The following is a 21,374-nucleotide window of genomic DNA, read 5'->3' as shown; positions in this document are numbered from 1 at the left end:
GAGAACATATCCCTGATCCTTTATTTTTATTTATTTGTGTTTTATTTTTATACAGATGGAATCTCGCTCTGCTCCCCAGGCTGGAAGGCAGTGGCCCAATGGTGGCTCACTGTAGCCTCAAATGCCTGGCTTCAAGCCATCCTCCAGCCTCCACCTCCCAAAGTGTAGGGATTACAGTTGTGAGTCACAGCGCTGGGTCTCTCTGCACTTTATTAGTAGTTATTCATTGACGTGCCCCCTCATTCTTTCCCCAGTGGCATTTGTCCATCATTTTAGATTCAATCTAATTAATCCAGGGGCACATAAGGAGATCCATAGGTTTCAAGCACAAGCCGATCTTACTGGCTTTGTGCCATTCTAGCAACCTCGATTATACTGAAGTCCCAGAGAAGAATTTAAAGGCGGGCTAGATTATAGAGCATTTCAAAAGTTGAATTTCCCAATCCAAAGCTATGGAACATTTGCTAGAGAAAGTCACAACAGCATGCTAATTGAAGCCATTGCCTACTTAGGCTGCAGTATTTCTGCTAATCCCTTAGTGCTGTTATGTTTTCCTTGGCTCTCTCTATATAAATTTTCTCTCTCTATATATAAAAAAATTCTATTATAAATACATTTGCATAAATATCAAAAATAAGGAGATGAAAAAGAATAAGGACCAGTCATAACCTCACTCACTCAGAGACAATCACTGTTAAAACTTTGGTATATATTCTTAATACATTTAATATATAGTATTATAATTGTGTAAATGTTTATTCATCTGCTTTTTCTCTAGGCTGTGAACTTCTCCTGGATTCAGCAATTTTTATCTATTAATACATTTATTCCAGGTTCTTAGAGTAGTGCAAGATATGACATAGGAACTCAATAAATATTTTTGACCATATGGTCTGAGAAACTGAAGCATGTATGACATAAGCTTCCTCAAGCTGCCCTCACTGTTTAGAATTTATTTATTATTTATTCCTTTATTCAATCAACCAGGCATAATTCTATTTTTGCTTTAGAAATGCCTGATTGTGAGGGCATTGTACAGTTGAGGCATTATACAAACAAGAATCTTGGCTGGGCATGGTGGCTCATGCCTGTAATACTAGTGCTTTGGAAGGCCGAGGTGGGAGGATTGCTTGAAGCCAGGAGTTCAAGACCAGCTTGGGCAACACAGCAAGACCTCACCTTTATAAAAAAAAAATATAAAAATTTGTTGGGTATGGTGGCATGCTCCTGTAGTCTCAGCTACTCAGGAAGCTGAAGTAGAAGGATGGCTTGAGCCCTGGAATTTGCTGCAGTGAGCCACGATTGTGCCTCTGCACACTCCAGCCTGGGTGGCAGAGTGAGATGCTGTCTTAAAAAAAGAAAAGAAAAGAAAAATGATCTTCCTAAAAATAACACACCCCTGGAAAGAATTCTTTATTAATTCCCCATAGTTTGAGGAAGAGGAGGATAAAGTTGTATCCCTTTTAGCTTAACAATCACCTTTCCTGTCTGTTCTCAGCTCCTAGCACTCTCCCACCTTTTGCTCTAGGATAGAATTCTGGAAAACTTTTTCCTTTAAAGGACCAGATAGTAAATATTTTAGGCTTTGTGTGCTTTACGGTCTCCTTTGTGCAACTCTGACACTATAGCAAGAGAGCAGCCATAGTTAATATTGTGTGTATTTCAATAAAACTTTACAAAAACAGGGAGCAGGCCAGATTTGATCACTGGACTGTAGTTTGCCAATCCCTAGTCTAATGCATGTGTCTAATTAAGACACCTAAGTTACTTGCTACTTTATGCTCATCAGATCCAATTATCATGATGTCATCATAATATCTCTACCAACTAGATGATGTCAACAGTGGGAGAGTTTACATAAAGATGGGTGAAAGCAAATGAGTTCTGATGGTTCTTATAAATTAGTATCAAATGTTGCTTCTCAAAAGGTGGTCCCTGGGACCATTGGCACCATGATCCATCCCCAGTCTACAGAAAACAGCACCCATTCTGCTTTTCAAGGATGCTGGTGGCCTTCTAATACCTTTCCCAGTGTACTTATGAAGGTAGGGTCCTCTGATCTCTTGGGAAAGGTAGTGGGAGTGTTTGGTGAGCATGTCATACATGATAAGTTCACTCTAACATTCTCATTTCCTTAAGCTTTGGATTATTTATAGTATTCAAAAGAAGACCTAATGTCTCAACCTCAGTGATTATAGGCTCCCATTGAATCCAACCAATCAAAGAAACTCTCAAGAGACACAGCTCTATGGGATAACACATTAAATTCTGACTCTCTAGCAAACAGTATCAATATTGTCTATTTATCTATCAATAAATCCAGCCTAAACCAATGTTATATCTTCCTAGGTCTCACATTCTTAGAACTGATTTCCACACATATTCCCCAGGTTCATGCCAATATAACTTAGAAAATATTACTATTCTTTGAAACTATAAGCTTCTTTGACTGAGTCAGATTTGCACTTGGCTACCTGAGTTATGTTGAAATCTGACTCTGGTTATGGGTATTTACACGAATAGTCATCTCCTTACAAGGTATTTGTTATACCTGCCACTCAATTTGGGTCTCATCTTCAGGGAGGTTAATTTTAGGCCTTCTATATAGGAGCTTTCCAGCTTTCTAACCATGACTTGAGTTACGGGTTTAAAGCCTCAGCTCGTAGTTATCGTTCTATAATTTCCTAGTCCTTTGAAAAACAGTCTTCTGCATCATAGTCCTTTTTACTATTATGTGGTCAAAGTCAGCGCCATTTGGTTCTCTAAGGAATTTGAGTCCTTTAATAGTCACTTTATCACAGTCAAACATGTTTGATAATTTAGTTAATCGTGACAGCACTCCAAGTATTGAATTCCTAGCATTCCATTTCCCATGGTTAAGGAACTCATCGCTGCATTCAAAGCCTAAGACATAACCAAACCAATCTCAGAGTCCCTGTTACCTGAGACCCAATTCTGGTGCCAAGTACTCTATCAGCCATGTTTAGTCAGGAAGAATAGATGCTACAAACAGGTGTTGGATGAATGAGTAAGCAAGAAGGGAATACTGAAGTAACCAAAAAGACAAAAACAAAACTCTAGAAGGCAGCTAGCACCCCTAATACTAGGAAAGAAGAAGATGTTTGGATTATCAGACCCTGGGAAGGAAATGAGAGAGGGGGCCTTGCAAAGGAGTAGCAAAACAGACTGAACACCATTGCTGATGACGACAGTAAGTAACTAGGAAGAAGGAAGTCCCATTTTCTGTCCTTCTGACTTTTGGTCTCCTTCTAGTGTCCTTTTATGGCAAACCCTAGGAGAGAGGTAGTTGGTAATGGGGAATGTAGTTTGCAGATCCCCAGACCCAGCATCACAGGGTGGAGTACAGAAGAACAGATTTGGATCTGAGACACTATGGTTTAATAAATAATACACCATGTGAAGAACTGAAAAGAGCAGGCAGAGGGAACAACCACTACAAAGGCCTCAGCAGAAAGATGCTTAGTATGTTCAGAGAACAGAAAGGAAGCCAGTGCGGTAAGAATATAGCAAGGGAGCAAGTCCATGAAAAGAGGTTGGAAAGATATGCAGAGCCCACATCATATGGGACTTTGTGGACTGTGGTAAGGTATTTAGATTTTATTTTGAACTCATTCAAATGTTCTTTCTTCCCTCTTACCCGTTAACTCCTATTCATCTTTAGGGTTGCCGGTTATATCAAGGCAACTCAACTTACCCATCATGTCTATTCAGGGGGAATTGTCACTGCCAGCTTGCTTATCTGTATCCAGTGCTATATTGTAAGCACCATGAGGGTAGAGAATTTGTCTGTTTACTAGCAGTTATATTTTTAGCACATGGTATGGTATCTTGGCACCTAAGATCACTCTTTGTATATGTTAATACAATGAGATAATTAATGACAAACTATATACCTGAGATAAGTCTTCTATGATCCACTCCCTCAGTGATTTCATATATTCCATCACACTTTCCATTACTCGTTGATTTAATCATCTTCCACTCTAGAGAGAAACTCTGAGGTCCACGGTAACTATTCAGTGGTGCCTTTCCAGTACCTGACATTCAGTATCTGTGCGTTCATAAATGAACACATGAATGAATAAATGAATGAACCAACCAAATAGATATGGATGCAAACTGAAGACACGAATGTGTAGAGTGAGATGACAATGGCGTGATGGCCAGCACATTGATTGTCAATGCACCCCACTCCTGGAACCAGGAGAAAAATATGTCATAGAGAAACAAACAAAAATATTATTTTTCTTTTATTTTTTACTTCTCTCTTCCTCATGCCTTCCTCCCCTCCCTTCTTTTGTTTCTTTGTTTTTTTTTTTAAATTGGTCAGCCATATATGATGCCACAGAGAAGACAAGTTAGGTAAGAACTAGAAATGGCCAGTAGACTTTATAATCAGAAGGTCATTGGTCACTGTAGAAAGAGTAACTGGGAATGGCATGGTTTGAAACTAACTGCAGACTGAATATGATTTTCAAAAGAAATTTGGCCACAAAGAGGAGGAGATAAAAGCCTAATTCTTATAGCTAGAGAAGGATATAACTTAAGGAAAAAAATTTTAGGAGAAAGACTAGACCTGACAGGAAAATTCTGAGAGTGTGTTTGAAGAATGACTTTTGCCATTGAGACATGGAGTAAGGGGTACAGTTGAGTACAGGTGCAGAGGGTGAGGGAGTTCTTTCCCAATGCCTCCTTTCTCTCTGGGAAATGGAAAGAGAAGTGATCTGTGAGAGTAAGCCAGGTAGTGGTCGGGTAGGAGACCTGAATGGAAGAGGGGTGATTATGGACACCTGGAAAGATTGCCAGATACAACAGCACTGCAGTTGTCTCAATCCATGCTGTTGTGAAATTTTCTGTAGCCCCAGCCATCTGTTGGATATTCAAATGGAGTAAAGAGATGGTTGGAATGATCCCAGGCTGAAGCTTTGCTGGAAATCTTTGGCAGAAAGCCCCAGGACCTGAGAAACTATGCAAGGTTGCTAGAGGAATAGCTCATGGGGCCAGACTGGAGAAGGAGAGAAATGAATTGAGGAGAGGTATCATAGAGCGGCAGGATTAAGAAGTCATGGGACTGCAGGTCTTGAAGTCTAAGAGAAGGTAGATATGTGTGTGTGTGTGCGTGTGTGCACGTCTGTGTGTGTGTGTATGCACACTGGTGTGCATACACACATAGGTATGGGCATATATACACAGGCACACACACACACATATCCTTTAGTGGGCATGTGTCATAAGGATATCACTAAATATCTTCAGATCCAAATTTCCAATTTGCTCAGTGAGGTGATAGAATGAGACCAAATAACCTCTTTTTAATTTTTATTTTCTTAATTCTCAAGTTTGATGATGCTATGTTTGTTCTGTAGGATTATAAGGGTGTAAGGGTGTAAGGTGCAAGGCACTAGTTAAATTCCAAATAAGCCATAGTAAAATACATTTAATTTACTTCCTAAGTTGTAAAGGGTATGAAGTTTGGGGTATGAAAAATGTGTGTATGCAGACTACAGTTACAGGTAAAGATCTTATTTATCCTTAATAATATACTAGGAGGGTTGAAGGTTAATGTATGGTTATCTTAGGGATTAAAAAACCTGTATAGAATAATAGAAAAAAATAAAATCTGGAAGTTTCTAAAAAGTCAGAGAAATATTGAGTAGAGTGGTGAAGCACATTAGAGGATAATGGGAAGGGACAGCAGAAAGATCTGAATTTATGTGTAAACAATTGAAGACATTTTCTAGGTTTGGCAAGTGGTGAGAATTAAAAATGTATAATATATAGCATTCTATAATATGTAATACAATACATAATATGCAACGGTATATATAATGTGTAAGAAAATCATATAAAATAATATGAAATGGTGTATATATAATGTGTAACAAAATCATATAAATGAGCTCATTCATTTAAAAGATCCATGTAATCTTTTTGAAGACAGAGGTCATATCTGACTCAGCACTCTGTCTTTGGCACATAGTACTATGCTTGGCACCTGACATTTCTCTCTTTTTTTTGAGGAAAAGGAAAGTAAATATAAGATAATTTTGTTCCCAATTTTATAATGCAGGCAGAGATAGGAATAACAAATTTTAACAACCTGGAACTTTAAGAAATTCTGTCTTGGCTATAGAATAGATTATATGATCCTTAAGTTACTGAAATAATCACTATGACTCTTTAGTAATATCATTAATAATATGCGTAATGCCTAATAATAGAATGAAACATTTTGGTGACCTCTGACCATGTCATATCAAATACATTGGTCCTATGTTATTAGACTTTTTTCTCAGGGTCATTCCAATGCCTGCAGATTATATCTCAAATATATTTCTCCTCCAAGTTATACAGTAATAAGATATGTATTTTCATTCTTATATAAAACTAGAATTCTATTTCACTCCTTTCAGCTCTCAGTCATATATAATATCTGCCAGATCATAATGTAATGAAAATTTACTTTTTAAGACTGGCAAGATGGAAATTTGTAATTGAAGATTTTTTGTTAAGGCCAAAAGAATGACATTTCATCTTTTATTAAAGTATAACATCATATATTCTCAGTACTGTGTGCACACCTAGATTCTTGTCAGTCAAGAAAGGAACATAGGAAAATAACTGAGAGGAACTTGTGTAAAATGCAATAAATTGCAATGGCATGGGACAGACTCATTAAAATTAGTAGTATGAATGATCTTCATAACCAGAGATGGAAATGACGTGATACTTTTCTCAGGGGAGAAATGAAACCACAAAAATATGGGAGGAATTATTTCCAAAATGCATAATAATGTGGTACCACATTTCTCACTCCAGATAGCAGACTGAACACTAAGTCGAAAACAAAACAAACAGAAATACGTGTATAAGCAATTCTAGGTGCTCGCTTCTTGAGGTTGAGAATAAACAGAGTTCTATAACTTAGCACGGGCTTTTAAACAGCAGGTCAATCTACAGAAATTGTCATTTGCCCTGCAAGCTTACAATTAAGTCATTAAATCACAATCAGAGGTGTTAGAAGGAGTAATTAGGAATATGTTGTAGAGTTGCACACTCATAAGAAATTTTTTATGGGAAGGAAAAAATTCTAAGCATTCACTGTGGGGAAGTCTCATAAGACTTTTGAAAATCAAGCATTTCAGCCCATGAGGCTTTTGTTTTAGCAAGAACAGCCAAAAGAAGTTTTCTTTTACCTTAATTTAAAGGCTGTTTGAGAATCTTGCCATTTTCATCTATGGCCTAACATGTTCAAAGGAAAAGAAATAGGAAAGTGGATAAATGTATTTCAAAGAAATAATTGCTAAGTTTTTCTTTATATTTTTCTTAAGGAGTCAATTCCAAGCTTCAGTTTGAAATCATGCCAGGTGCTTCATTTGAATCATTCGAGATAAATTCTGACACTGGGGAGGTAGTGACAACCACCATACTTGACAGAGAAATTCAAGAAGTCTTCACCCTTCGAGGTAAGGGATTCTTTGACTATGCTAAAAAATAAAAATAAAAAATAAAATTAAAAAAAACCTGTTAAGTGGTGAAATGTTATATTTTGTTGGGGTGTTTTTAAATAAAATATTACTGAGCCAGTGCTACCTGGTTAGCCTGACATTGTCTAGTTAGAACAACATATTTTAGGTATGCATCAAAGGCCACAATTCATGCCGTCTTTGTGTTCTGTGTCAGTACTAGTACGAGATGGGGGATTCCCTTCATTGTCCAGCACCACAACAATCCTCTGCACTGTTGAAGATGAAAACGATCACGCACCAGAGTTTATTGTTTCCAGTTATGACATTGAGGTTCTGGAAAACCAGGAACCAGAGGTTGTCTATACGGTTTTAGCCTCTGATATGGATGCTGGCAATAACAGAGCTGTTGAATATCACATAATTGGTAAGTTTATTTGTTTGTTTGTTTGTTTGTTTAAGACAGAGTCTCACTCTGTCACCCAGGCTGGAGTGTAGTGGTGCGATGGCTCACTGCAACTTCACCTCCCAGGTTCAAGCAATTCTTGTGCCTCAGCCTCCCAAACTGGTAAGTATTTTTAAATTAAAATTTATTCCAGGATGCTGACTGAGTTGACACACACTCTCTGTTGATTACTCTGTGTTTGATACCTGTTGCTTTTCTCTACAAAATACACACCCAGTCAGAACTGACTGGTGCCATGAGCTTTCTCTCTACCTCCTTCTCACAGCCACCTTGAACCACTGCTCTCCACATTCTTTAAAAATCTCCCTTTGCAAACTGCTGTGAATTTTTTTCTATGCTAACATTAGTGGATGTAAGGATTGAAAAGATAGTGTTTTTCTATTTTTGTTGCTTTCATGTGATCAGTTTTAATTTTTTTTTAATTTTTCTTGTCTCATAGACAGATTCTTACTGGGTCATTTCATCCAGTCCCTGTCTTTAGCTACCACTGGGATGCCAATGGCTCCCATCTCTATCTGCACCCTAGATCTAGGTCCCATTAAAGGATATTGTTTTTAAAAGTAAAGTAATAACTCTCATACAAATATAAAAATGGTACCTGCAAATAACTTTTATTTAATTCACTAATGAATAAGTAAACCAAAAAGATGTTAAAATGGGTTCAAGGAGAATTCCAAGAGCCATACACAGGCACATACACACACAAAGGGAATAAGGAATTCTGAAATGCAGAAAAGGTGTATTTGCAAGACAACAATCAGTGCATTTCACCAGATTTACTTGCATTTCTGTGGATAAGAATCATTTACATTATTATCAGTTTTCAACAGTTTACAGAGTGGTCAAAATGCGGTGAAGGTGGAAGAGCATTCTGATGGCAAAGACACACTGGACACCTGTCCCCCACCTTTCTTTCTTCAATACCAGGACACCTACTAACCTTGTTCCTCCTATTTCAAATTGTTTCACAATTTCCTAACAGCCCCAAGGACCCAGTCTTTATATCCAACAGCATTGCATTATCAGTGTGTCCAAAATGACACATCAGCCTCACCCCCTTTCTACCTCCCCCATCATGGTCTGGGTCCTTCTGCTAGTCTCTGCCAGTGATCTTCAGCTTTTTTTTTTTTTTTTTTTTTTGCTTCACTTACCCTTAAAATAATCTTGAAAACTTATGTACCAACACAGACATATTTTTATGTTGTCAACTAAACTTTTTCCCATAAGCTTAAAGAGTAACAAAGGTGTGTTTCCCAGCATATCCTAAATATTGACACATTAAGACTGTTATATCACCTTTTAAAAGTATTTGATAGAATAAAAAATACCTTAAAAATATATGAAAGGCAGCCAGGTACGGTGGGTCATGGCTGTCATCCCAGCACTTTGGGAGGCCAACATGGGTGGATCACCTGAGGTCAGGAGTTCGAGATCAGCCTGGCCAACATGGTGAAACCCTGCCTCTACTAAAAATACAAAAATTAGCTGGGTGTGGTGGCAGGCACCTGTAATCCCAGCTACCTGGGAGGCTGAGGCAGGAGAATCACTTGAACTCAGGAGGCAGAGGTTGCAGTGAGCTGAGATCATGCCATTGCACTCCTTCCTGGGGGAAAAGAGTGAGACTTTGTCTCTCTCTCTCTCTCTCTCTATATCTATCTATCTATCTATCTATCTATCTATCTATCTATCTATCTATCTATCTATCTAGATAGATAGATATGTGTGTGTGTATACGTATATATATTTCATATATATGTGTGTATATATATAAGTATATATATATATATTTCATATATATATGTATGTATATATATGAAAGGCATCCTCCCTTGTGTCACCTTCCTCTTTCCTGGCTCTACATGTCTCTTCATGGTCCCAAAGTCTCCACCTGTTCTGCCCAAGCTGAGGCCACCTTCTCAGCCAGGTTGGAAACTGGGAGCTCCGTAGCCATCGGATGGCTGTGGGACTCAGAAATCTTTCCAGGAGCAGAGAGCGTACCTTGGATTGGCAAAGCTACCTGCCAAGCCACCATGCCCAGGAAATCGGCTAAAAAGGTGACACAGCAAAGGTGATAGAGGAGCCACACAGGAGATAGGCAGGGTTGTCTGCTAAACCTGCCCTTCCAAAAACAAAAGCCAGGCCTAAAACAGCCCCCACAACTCGGCAAAGAAGGGAATGAGGTGCGTAAGGGGAGAAAGGGGAAGGGGATGCTGGCAAGGATGAGAACCACCCTGCACAAACCAAGACGCCTGCACAGCACAGTCACAGGGAGCGCAGGGCGCTGGGAATGCCAAGTGAATTGTACATTTTCATAGCTCACAGACTCTACTGTTTGAAATATGATTTTTTTAAGTTAATAAAAATGTAGAATGTTACTTAAGTTTTTTCAATTATATGTATGAATGAGCATTTTCAGTTATATGTTTTGCATTTTTAGTTCTTCAATCAATATTACCTTTCTACATCCTTGCAGAATTTTACCATAATGTAATGGACTTTTATGCTTAAAATATTGATCATTTTATTATACTTTTCTACAATTAAAATATGTGGATAAATTTAAGTTTTCTAAAAATTTCCAATGACCATAAGGTCTCAGTTTTGAAAATTATATTAGATTGTTATTATTATGATTGTAAGATTAAAATAGCAAAAGTGTATTCCAATTTTGACCAATAATAACATAAAAAGTAAAATTGTGTTGTAAACGCATCTCTGAATCAGATTAATGGGTTCCTTTTTTCCAGTGAGTTCATGATTCTCGGAATGCATGTTCCTTTTTGCTAAAATAAGGCAAAGCGGCTGGGCGCAGTGGCTCATGCCTGTAATCCCACCACTTTGGGATGCCAAGGTGGGCAGATCACCTGAGGTCTGGAGTTTGAGACCAGCCTGATCAACATGGAGAAACCTCGTCTCTACTAAAAATACAAAATTAGCCAGTGGCACATGCCTGTAATCCCAGCTACTTGGGAGGCTGAGGCAGGAGAATCGCTTGAGCCTGGTAGGCAGAGGTTGAGGTGAGCTGAGATTGCGCCATTGCACTCCAGCCTGGGCAGCAAGAGCGAAACTCTGTCTCAAAAAATAAAAATAAATAAATAAATAAATAAAAATAAGGCAAAAGGCAAAGCACAGTGCCAAGTCTGTTGCTGTTTCTCTTTGTTACAGATGTAAGAACTGAAAATTCTTGCTAACCTTTTTAAAAATGGAAGTATTGTTACAGAAGTTAATTTAGTACTTGTACGCCTTCTGAGTTATATGCCAAAAAGTTAATGAATAGTCTTTATTTTTTCTTTATCTACCACTTCAAAACTTGAATAGGCTCTGTAATTTGGTTGATAGCAGAGACACTCTCCCACTGCATAAGGATATCTTCCCAGGCATTAAAGTCAGTCACTGTTTTGACATTGAACTTTCAACATTGGGAATGACCACTTTATTTGGCAGCCATTTATTTGGGTGAGAGGGAGACTTTCTTTTTTAATTTGCAAGAAGAGCGCTTATAAAGGTGAATGTGGGAAAGATAAATTCCATGATCCCAGGTGCGCTCTCAGGTAGAGCAATTTTAGGAATAAGGATATTTAAATTGAACTTCTGGAGATTACCACAAAACTACCTGTTTCCAAGTGAATTCCTTAGAAAACTTCAAGTAACCTAGCTGTGCTCAGCCCTCATTTTAAAGATGATTGACTGGTCTAAACACCCTTCACTTATTCGCCTAAGCCAGATCATGAATCCTTTCTCCATAACTTCTTATTTTTTCTCCTTAATATCTTTGCAATGTGTTCACTTCCTGCACGCACATATTGTTTCAGATACCCTTGTTGCACAAGTAGATTACTATGACTCCTAACCTTCCCATTTTCATTTTTCTTTTTTTTAAAGACAGGCTCTCGCTCTGTCACCAAGGCTGTGCAGTGGTGCATTCACAGCTCACTGCAGCAGCACAATCACAGCTCACTGCAGCCTCTACCCCCTGTCAGGCTCAAGCAATTCTCCCACCCCAGCCTCCTGAGCAGTGGGGAATACAGGCACATGTCAGCATGCCTGAATAACTTAAAAACTTTTTTTTTTTTTTTTTTGTAGAGATGAGGTCTCACTATGTTGCCCAGGCTGGACTCAAATTCCTGGACTCAAGCAATCCTCCCGCCTTGGTCTCCAAAAGTTCTGGGATTTCAGGAACCATCCTATTTTCTAAACAAACTTTGACATTGCTGCCTCGATACTATTCTTAAAATAGAAATTTGATTCATGACACTTTCCTGTCCAAAATCCTTCAGGGGGCTCCCTCATGGATTTCAGGAGAAACTATAGAATCTTCAGCAGTATACAGAGAGCCCTTCACAATTTGACCCCCTGCTTACCTGCCAAATTCATGTCTTTCCTCTACCGCTACTGCCAGCCCTTTTCCTACTTGCCACATACAAACACCCAGGAACCCTGTGTACTAGTCACACCCAAACATTTGCAGCCTGTTAATTCTTATATTCCTAGAACTTCTCACAGGCTCTTTCCTCTGCAATAGAACACTCTCCCCAAAACTTGTAGTATGGCTTTCTCCACTTTAGGAGTGAGATTTGATGTCACTTTTTCCAATAAGCATTTCTTGAACTTACTAACATAGGACTATGTGCCCTTTCTCTGTACTTCTCAGAGAAATAGCACCCCTTGGCTAGCACTATCTATATGTACTCATTTAACACTCTGTACATATGATTTTCACATGATACTCTAATACCCGAGTATTGACCAGCCTTTCCTTTTAGACTGTGAACTCTTGGAGCTAGGTCATGTCTTACTCCCTTCATATCTGTGATCTTGAGCACAAACTTGGCACATAGTAGATGCTCATCAAATGTCTGCTGATGACTGAATCACTTTATCAGCCACAAATACTACAGAAATGTGGGTTTGTCCAATCATCTCTACTTTTGGTGTAAATTAACTGTTCCTCATGAATACAAATGCAGGGCCCTCTCCTCCTCCCTAAAACTACCTATTGCTGTTGTTTCCTCTGAATGCCATTCCACTTGGTCCTCATATGCCTCTGGTATGCAGACTCTAGTAAGTTCCCACACTATTGGGCCTGCTCTTCATCCAAGAATATGGCTGGCAAGCATATGAACCACATTTTTCCTCACTAATTTTCAGGGTTATTTAAAAATGTCTTTGAAAGCTTTTTGTCCCTGTGTTCAATTTTAAGTTTTATTCTACTTGATACGATGGAATATAATAAAGGGCAGATTTTTTTTAAGGAATAGATGAATAGAACAATATCCTTATTTATGTTTTGGAAGAAATAGTCAAGTGTCCAACTAACTCTAACCAAAGTGTTATGATTCTTGCACAAAATGCTGTGGACATGTAGAAGAGAAGGCTTACTGCAATAGTATAACAGGCATGAAATCTGTAGTGGGTAATATTTGAGAAAATAACTACAAATCAAATCTGTTCATTTCTGAGTGATATCTTAAAAAAGGACATTATATTCTCTTTTTTTATCCTCAACTATTGTTTTGTGTTAAATAAAACATATATCTTCATCCTCTTAAGAGGAAAAATATATTAAAAGTTGTAGATGCACACAAAAAATCATACGGCTGCAAATCAGTGAAAGCAAGTGTTCTAATTATTGACTGATTAAAGATAGGCATTGAATCATATTATTATGTTTATCCCCTCAATAGAATAGAAGTTTCATGAGGGCAGAGCCTTTATCATGTTTACTGTTATATCCCCAATATTTACAAAAGTGCTAGGATACGATATAATCGGGAATAAATATATTTTTAATGAATGTATAAATGAATACCATAGATAGTGCTAGCAAACAGCTGCTACTTTTTCAATTCAAATGAATTTGTAATTGTTTTCTTTAATAGATGGAAATACTGATGAGTACTTTGCTATAAATGAGATGTCAGGAGACCTCTCAACCACTCGTGCTTTGGACCGGGAGCAAGTCAGCAATTTTACCCTTGCCATTCTGTGCTCTGACCAGGGAGATCCACCTAGGAGCTCTGTAATACACCTGCAAGTTAGAGTTTTGGATGCCAATGACCACAGTCCTTCTTTTCCCACACTTTATTACCAGTCCTCTGTGAGAGAAGATGCTGAAGTGGGAACAGTGGTTCTTGTGCTTTCAGCTGTGGACAAGGATGAAGGCCTGAATGGGCAAACTGAGTATTTTCTGACTGATGAGGCTTCTGGTGCATTCACCATTGATCCTATGTCAGGCACATTGAAAACCAGCAACACCCTCGACCGTGAAGCCAGATCTCAGCATACGTTTAGTGCTGTGGCCAGAGACTGTAGCATCCAGGGTTCACGAAGCACCACTGTAATTATAAAAGTATATATCACTGATGTTAATGACAATGGTCCAGTTTTGGAACAGAACCCTTTTGATGTGTTTCTTTCCCCCCAGTCGCCTACAAAGCAGACAACTGTCATTGTGAGAGCTGATGACCCGGACTTGGGGCCCAATGGAACTGTGGTTTTTAGTTTTGCAGAGACCCAGTCAATGTTTTCTATTGATAAATACACAGGAGAAATTCAATTTCAGCAAAATCCATCTTCAGAATACTTCCCTATCTGGCTGCAGTTAAAAGTTACAGACCAGGGCATTCCAGCCAGGACAACCACAGGTCTCTTGGTCATTCACATGGAAGGAGAAGATGTAAAGATTTCCTTCAGCCATCACCTGTATAAAGGGCTTGTGACTGAAAATTGTGAGGCAGGTGAGTGTCCCTTCAAGTTTTTCATATATTGTACCTGTTTTGACAAAATGCTTAAGAGTATGGATTATACTACAAGAGTGCCATTGCGCATTCAGTTATACATTTTTTAGTTCAATGCCTGTTCTCGATATTGGAATAAACATGGTTAAGTGGAACCTGATCTGAGATGAAATGACAGGGCAGAAGACAGTGAGAACCAAATTCCTTCTGACCTCTAAAGGAGGGCACTGCCATTAAAGATTCAGTTAGAAAAGCTAATGAATAAGTGGATGGGGAGCCTTCAATCTGATATTCTTACTGTGTTTTCCTGACCTCTTGTCAGAGTTGTTCTTAGTTCCCTTATGTTTGGAATTACTTAATTAAATTTAGCTTTTATCTTTTTAATAGAACTTACTCTGAAAATTCCTTTATTAAATATTACACATAAAAAAGGCTATAGATACTTCTGGAAATAATATAAGCATGTGGTATCCATAAATATCCAGGTAGGTGTACATGTCAAGACATCTGAAGCAATAGGTTGGGACCTCTCTTTGAAGAGCAAATATAACGTGTGAAGGGCATAAGTCTAAATTGAGAGGCGAACTAAAAGTTGCAGGTGTAACAGGAAAGAGGCAAAAGGAAAGGATGACAGTTAACGAGGCTGTTGAAGCTGACTAGATGTAATTAATCTACACCTGGGTCAGCAGGGTTTCTTGGGCCCATGTGAAAAATAATGAAAACATCATAAAATATTGATTGACATTTCAAGCTGGCTGATGCTTTGCTTGGAACATGAACTCATTACAAACTGCCAGATCATATTTTAGACACCAGAAGATTATTTTTCCTCATTTGTTCATTTTTTGCTTTCAAATTCCCAAATTCTAGTGGTTTTAAAAGATTGTAAATCCACCTACCAGTGTTAGAATAGCCTTGATATAAATTATTTAATAACATTTTATAGCTGCCAGCATTATTTTCTCCCCAAATACGCCTGCAATTTTAACCTTTATTTTCAAATGAAAAATAGATGCCTATCGGAAGCTTAAGTTTTCTGTGGGCCACTCACACATTTGATCTATGAGTAGGCACCGCTTGTCATCCTGAGTGAATTATTTTTGGTATTATCATACATTTTCATCACTCCAAACTGCTTTTAACATTTTCTTATTCTCTTAAGAAAACAAAAAATTAAAAGTTAAAACAAATAACTCCAGTGTATTGTTATTTGTTTAACATTTCTTTGTTGGAAAGCCCACAGGTTCAGCTTTTGATTAACATTGCATTCATCTATTAACATTATTAAACTTAACATCTCAATTGTTTAAAATAATGTATAGTTTCTATTTTGAAATCAGTCTTTTGGTTGGTAAAATTTCTTTAAGAGTCAGTCATTAAATGTTCACTTAATCGTAGGAAGAGGCACTCAGAATTTCTGGTAAGACACAGGCTGGCCCCACAGCACTGTGACAAGAAAAGTTAACCAAGTGACTCCCCACTCTTTACTGTGAATGCCATCCCTCCTGACTACCCCTCCACCCCCCACATTTCCAAGCCAGATTGGAGAAAACGTAACTGTTCTGAATCTCTTTAAAAGTTAAGGATAAACCACTTGGTTGCCCACGATGTTTAACTCAACTAAACAATTTAAACGAATCTCCTAGAAACCAGCTTTTATTTCTTCAGTTTCATTTCCGGTGCTTTGATTGTCATGATAAGAATGAATCAGCAATCAGCAATCATAGTCCATGATGTGGACTGTTCACAACTTCATGCATTTCATTGACTTGCCAGGAGGGGAGAAATTGAAATTATGAATGATATTGATACCCTGATTAAAAGTAAATACTCAGACTTTGAAAATGAAATAAAATTAAAACCTGATGACACATGGGAGGACTCTCACTAGTAAAATGTATTTACTATTGTACAATACATAAATTAGATCTTGATGTTTTGAAGGAAAAACCCTTCTTCCAGCCCTTTGGCAGTTGATCTGTTGAATTCAGGCTCGACTCTTGGTAAGGCTGGGCACATGTGTGTTAGAGTGTGAAACTCGTGACACCAGTTAATGTAGTTGAGTGGGTCGGCCTCTGTGATGGCTCTACTGGGCATATTCTCTTTGATGACTTCCTCACAGGGATACTGTAAAGATTAAGTTTTAAGAGGATACTAGTCATTGCTTTCTTTGGTTGTTATTTTTGTTATCTTCCTGTCCCAAATCTATGAATTTTATAAAGTTACTTGGGTATAAATTCTCAGCAGAGCAACCAGTTGTTACATAACAATTATATTACAACAATGAACTAGTGGTTGTTAGGGGCCTACAGTATGTCTTTTTTTGTCTTCAAACCAGATAAGAATGATACTTTCCAAGGCGATGAATTTCTCCATAAACACAGTGTTATTCTCAGCTTTGGAATGTATGAATGTTTCCACATATGAATTCCTATGATAATGAAAGAGGGAAGCACATGTTATCTGTCACTGCTATTTTGTTATTTAGGGACTGTCTCATATTTTATTATAAATTCATTGGAATGAGCATTATCTAACTAGGCATCTAAAATGGTATGGAATTTAATCATTTGACTTATGACTCTAAGTTAGCTGTAGGGAAGGAAGATAGAGAAACGTCTTATTCTCAGAAGAAGGTACGTACTTCACAAAGCAGTTTTTATCTTTGCAAATTCACCCAAGTCCCACATCTGGCCCTCAGCCATACAGGCACAAGACATCATTTGATTAACTCACCAAGGATTTCCTTTCCCCAGGGGTGGGAATTTATTCACCAATATGAAAGAGACTGATATATACACCATGACAGTTTTGTTATTTATTTGGTGAGCTGTGATTGTTATGTGGATTACAGTAGTCATATTGGAATGACCAGTTTTCTCTTTCTAGGAATAAAAGACACAAGAAGCCAAGTTGTAAACAGAAAGTTGCTTGCTAATCCTCAACAATTAGGAGTAGGATGTCATTCAAGTGTTGAGTGTCATCAGCCTACATTACTCTTTCCTCAGGCAGAGCTTACCCAGCCCTGCCAAGTCAGATTTTACGATGCCTTCATTGACTGTCTGGGCTTCCATTACTCACCAATTTCCTTTTGATTTACACATTCCCTATTGGTGTTTTAACACCTCTGTCAAGGCTTGGCCCTGGAAGCCACTTATGATTTTTTATGATGATTTTGCATAACTCTGTTCTGAACTGTTGTGCTTTGTTTATAAATGTAAAGGGTTAATATTTTGGAACTGTATTAATACTCTTCTGTTGCCTATCTGTAGATAAGACCTTCCGCCTATTCTACAAAACACATCCATTTGCTGCGGATAGCATTAGGATTATTATAGCAGGAGTACAAAGAGAGGATATTCCGCCTTTGATAAACAAAATACTGAGTGGGGCTCTAAAAAATATTAGATCAAGCATCAAGAAATCAACTAATTTTGTGTGCATATCAGCTGTACTGTTTAAAACTATAACTCTGCTTCATACAGCTTTAACTATTGAAGGACACTCATCAATATTCCTGAGGATACCCCTCACAGTTTTTCTCCTTCCCCAACATACTTCCTATTATATGTTGACTATATATTTGATATATTATATACAATATTCAATTTTAAGGGGCCTTGAACATCTATTCATTTAGTCTCTTAAAAGGTGGTTTTGATGATCAAATGAGCACTTTGTAATCTCTAAAGCATTTCACCATCATGATTACCAGTAGTTATAAGTCTAAGATATGAAGATGAAAGTGCAGCCAGACCCTGTGGATAGCAGAGCTAGAGGATGTTTGCTCCTAGTGGGTATTCCCCAAATGTTTGTTGATATCATTTTACCATTTAACCATTACTTCTAAGATAACAAAAGGCATATATATGCACAAATGAGGAAAAAAAACTCATGGGGTAAGAGGGAAGGGTCGGGGAGACAGTTGTGCCAGGCAGTGGAAATGTCATGCACAAAGCTTGGGGCCTCCAGAGGGTGTGGTGAGTTGACCCCGTGACCAAGCGTCTCATCTGGAATAGCTGGAGAGCAGCATGCACAGAGCCTCATGTGCTTTCCAGTGATAATTTGGAAGAGACAGACATTGATGGCCTTTCAATTATCAAAATCAAACTTGATGTTGTAGAAAGCTCACTTTGGAAGCTGTGTGGAGTGTACCCTGGAGGAGAGAGATGAGTTAGGAGGATACTGTGGTGATTAATGTGATAATGACCCAGGCCTGAAGAAAGCCACAGCAGTGAGGGATGATAAGGAGGAATGTGCTTCTCACGTGTTTCCAAGACAGCCTCAATGAGGCCTGGGGGTTGTTTATACCTGAGGTTCTCAACCAGGACTACACATCGAAATACCAGGGGAGATTTAAAAAGTTCCTACTACCGGCCTGGCGCAGTGGTTCACGCCTGTAATCCCAGCATTTTGGGAGGCCGGGGTGGGTGGATTACCAGAGGTCAGGAGTTTGAGACCAGCCTGACCAACATGGAGAAACCCCATCTCTACTAAAAATACAAATAATTAGCCAGGCATGCTGACGCTTGCCTGTAATCCGGGAGAATCGCTTGAACCTGGGAGGCAGAGGTTGCGGTGAGCCAAGATCACGCCATTGCACTCCAGCCTGGGCAACAAGAGCGAAACTGCGTCTCAGAGGAAAAAAAAAAAATCGAATACATGGATATCCACCCCTTTCCCGCATCCAGTTAAATGGTAATCATTGAAGGTAGACCACATATTGTTTGTTTGTAGAAGCTCCCATGCGATTCCAATGTGCAGCCAAGGGTGAAGGAAGAGGGAGGGCTGAGAAGAAAATCTAAAGTAACATCAATATTTTATAGGAGTTGATGAAATAATGTATCTAAAAAGGAGATTGAGATGGAGGGCTAGGGTGGTAGTGACAATTCCCAGGAGGATGGTGTTAGATAAACAAGAAAGTGGCACATTTAAGAAACGGGGCGGTCAACCATATTTAATATAGAGCAGGGGCTAGGTAAGATAGAGATGGAAAAATGGCTACTGGTTCATTTGGGGGCCTGTCCCAAAAGCAGAAGTAAGTGAGGTAGTGGGCTGCCACCTGCTGGGAGTGGGGCTACAGCTCACTGAGTCCCTGGGCTTGGTTGAGTTGGGAACAGCATTACCTGAGATGTTCTGGGGATGCCATCTTGGTATCAGGAGGTATGAACATGGGAGAAAGGAAGGCATGTCTGAAATAACAAGTCCATGTGTTAAATATAGAGGATGAGACAATAAAGGAATGGCACTAAAAGCAAAATAAGGTGCTTGGGGAGTCTAGAGAGGAAGTTCTGAGGGGTAAGTTTGCTCTGTTGAAGTAGTTTAGGATTTGGGCCAAGAATAGATACCAGCAGCCCAGGCTTTCTAATGTGAATTCTGGAGTCAGCTGTGGCTTCTTATAGGAATTCTTCATAGCTAAATGGAACAACTTGGGAGGGAATTGGGATTTTGGGAGTGGACTAATTCCATAGAGATTTATTTTAAAAGCCAGAATATAGTGAAGTGCAGAGTGAAAAAGTGAAATCAGTCCCTGAAATCAGACAAAGACATCAGTTTATTTTTCACAAGCTTTTCCTATGAAGGGAAAGAAAGGAAAGTGGCAATAGCTTGAAGAACCCTGAAGAATCAGAGGGTTATTTTGTTCTGTTTCTGAAAGCAGAAACAGGTTTGGGTATTTGTGATTTATAGCACTGGAAAATTTACCAGAAACTTTCATTATTTTTTATTATAGAAAATTTGTTTTTTTACATTTCAAAAAAATTTAATTTTTAATTTATGCAGGTATGTAGTAGGTATATATATTTATGGGGTATGTGAAATATTTTGATACAGCCATGCAATGTGTAATAATCACATCAGGCTAAATGGAGTATCCATCTCCTCAAGCTTGTATACTTTCTTTGTGTTGCAAACAATCCAGTTATACTCTTAGCTAATTTTACATTTACAATAAATTACTGTTGACGGTAGGAACCCTGTTGTGCTATCAAATACTAGACCTTATTCATTCTATCTAACTATATTTTTGTACCCATTAACCATTCCCACTTCCCCTCTAACCTCCCACTACCCTTCCCAGCTTCTGGTAACCATCCTTCTTCTCTCTATTTCTATGAGTTCAATTATTGTAATTTTTAGCCCCCACAAATAAGTGAGAACATGTGAAGTTTTTCTGTCAGTGCCTGGCTTATTTCACTTAACATAGTGACCTCCAGTTCCATCCATGTTGTTGCAGATGACTGGGTCTCATTCTTTTTTTATGGCCGGATGCTACTCTATTGTGTATATGTACCACATTTTCTTTATCCGTTCAACTGTTGATGGACACTTAAGTTGCTTCCAAATCTTGGCTATTGTGAACAGTGCTGCAATAAACATAGAAGTGTAGATATCTTCAATGTACTGATTTTCTCCCTTTTAAGTATATAACCTAACAGTGCAATTGCTGGATCATATGATAGCTCTATTTTTAGGTTTTTGAGGAACCTTCACACTGTTATTTATTTATAGTGGTTGAGCTAATTTACATTCCCACCAACAGCATATAAGGATTCCCCTTTCTCAACATCCTCACTAGCATTTTTTTTTCCTGTCTTTTGGATATAAGCCATTTTAAATGAGGTGAGATGATATCTCACTGTAGTTTTTTGATTTGCATTTCTCTGATAATCAATGGTGTTGAGC

The 21,374-nt window shown here is 38.4% G+C and overlaps 1 protein-coding gene across 1 annotated transcript in view; it reads left to right on the top strand.

The window, feature by feature from the left end:
• DCHS2 (dachsous cadherin-related 2) overlaps positions 1–21,374 on the top strand; it is a 260,500-nt gene that overhangs the window by 179,273 nt on the left and 59,853 nt on the right. Inside the window, exons 11-13 of the mRNA XM_031010565.3 lie at positions 7,353–7,487; positions 7,705–7,914; positions 13,833–14,690. Of these exons, the coding sequence (XP_030866425.3) occupies positions 7,353–7,487; positions 7,705–7,914; positions 13,833–14,690 (1,203 nt within the window). The remainder of the gene's footprint in view (positions 1–7,352; positions 7,488–7,704; positions 7,915–13,832; positions 14,691–21,374) is intronic.

This window comes from Gorilla gorilla, chromosome 3 (assembly GCF_029281585.2).
Source record: "Gorilla gorilla gorilla isolate KB3781 chromosome 3, NHGRI_mGorGor1-v2.1_pri, whole genome shotgun sequence".
NCBI lineage: Eukaryota > Metazoa > Chordata > Mammalia > Primates > Hominidae > Gorilla > Gorilla gorilla.
This window is presented reverse-complemented; position numbering and strand designations above follow the sequence as displayed.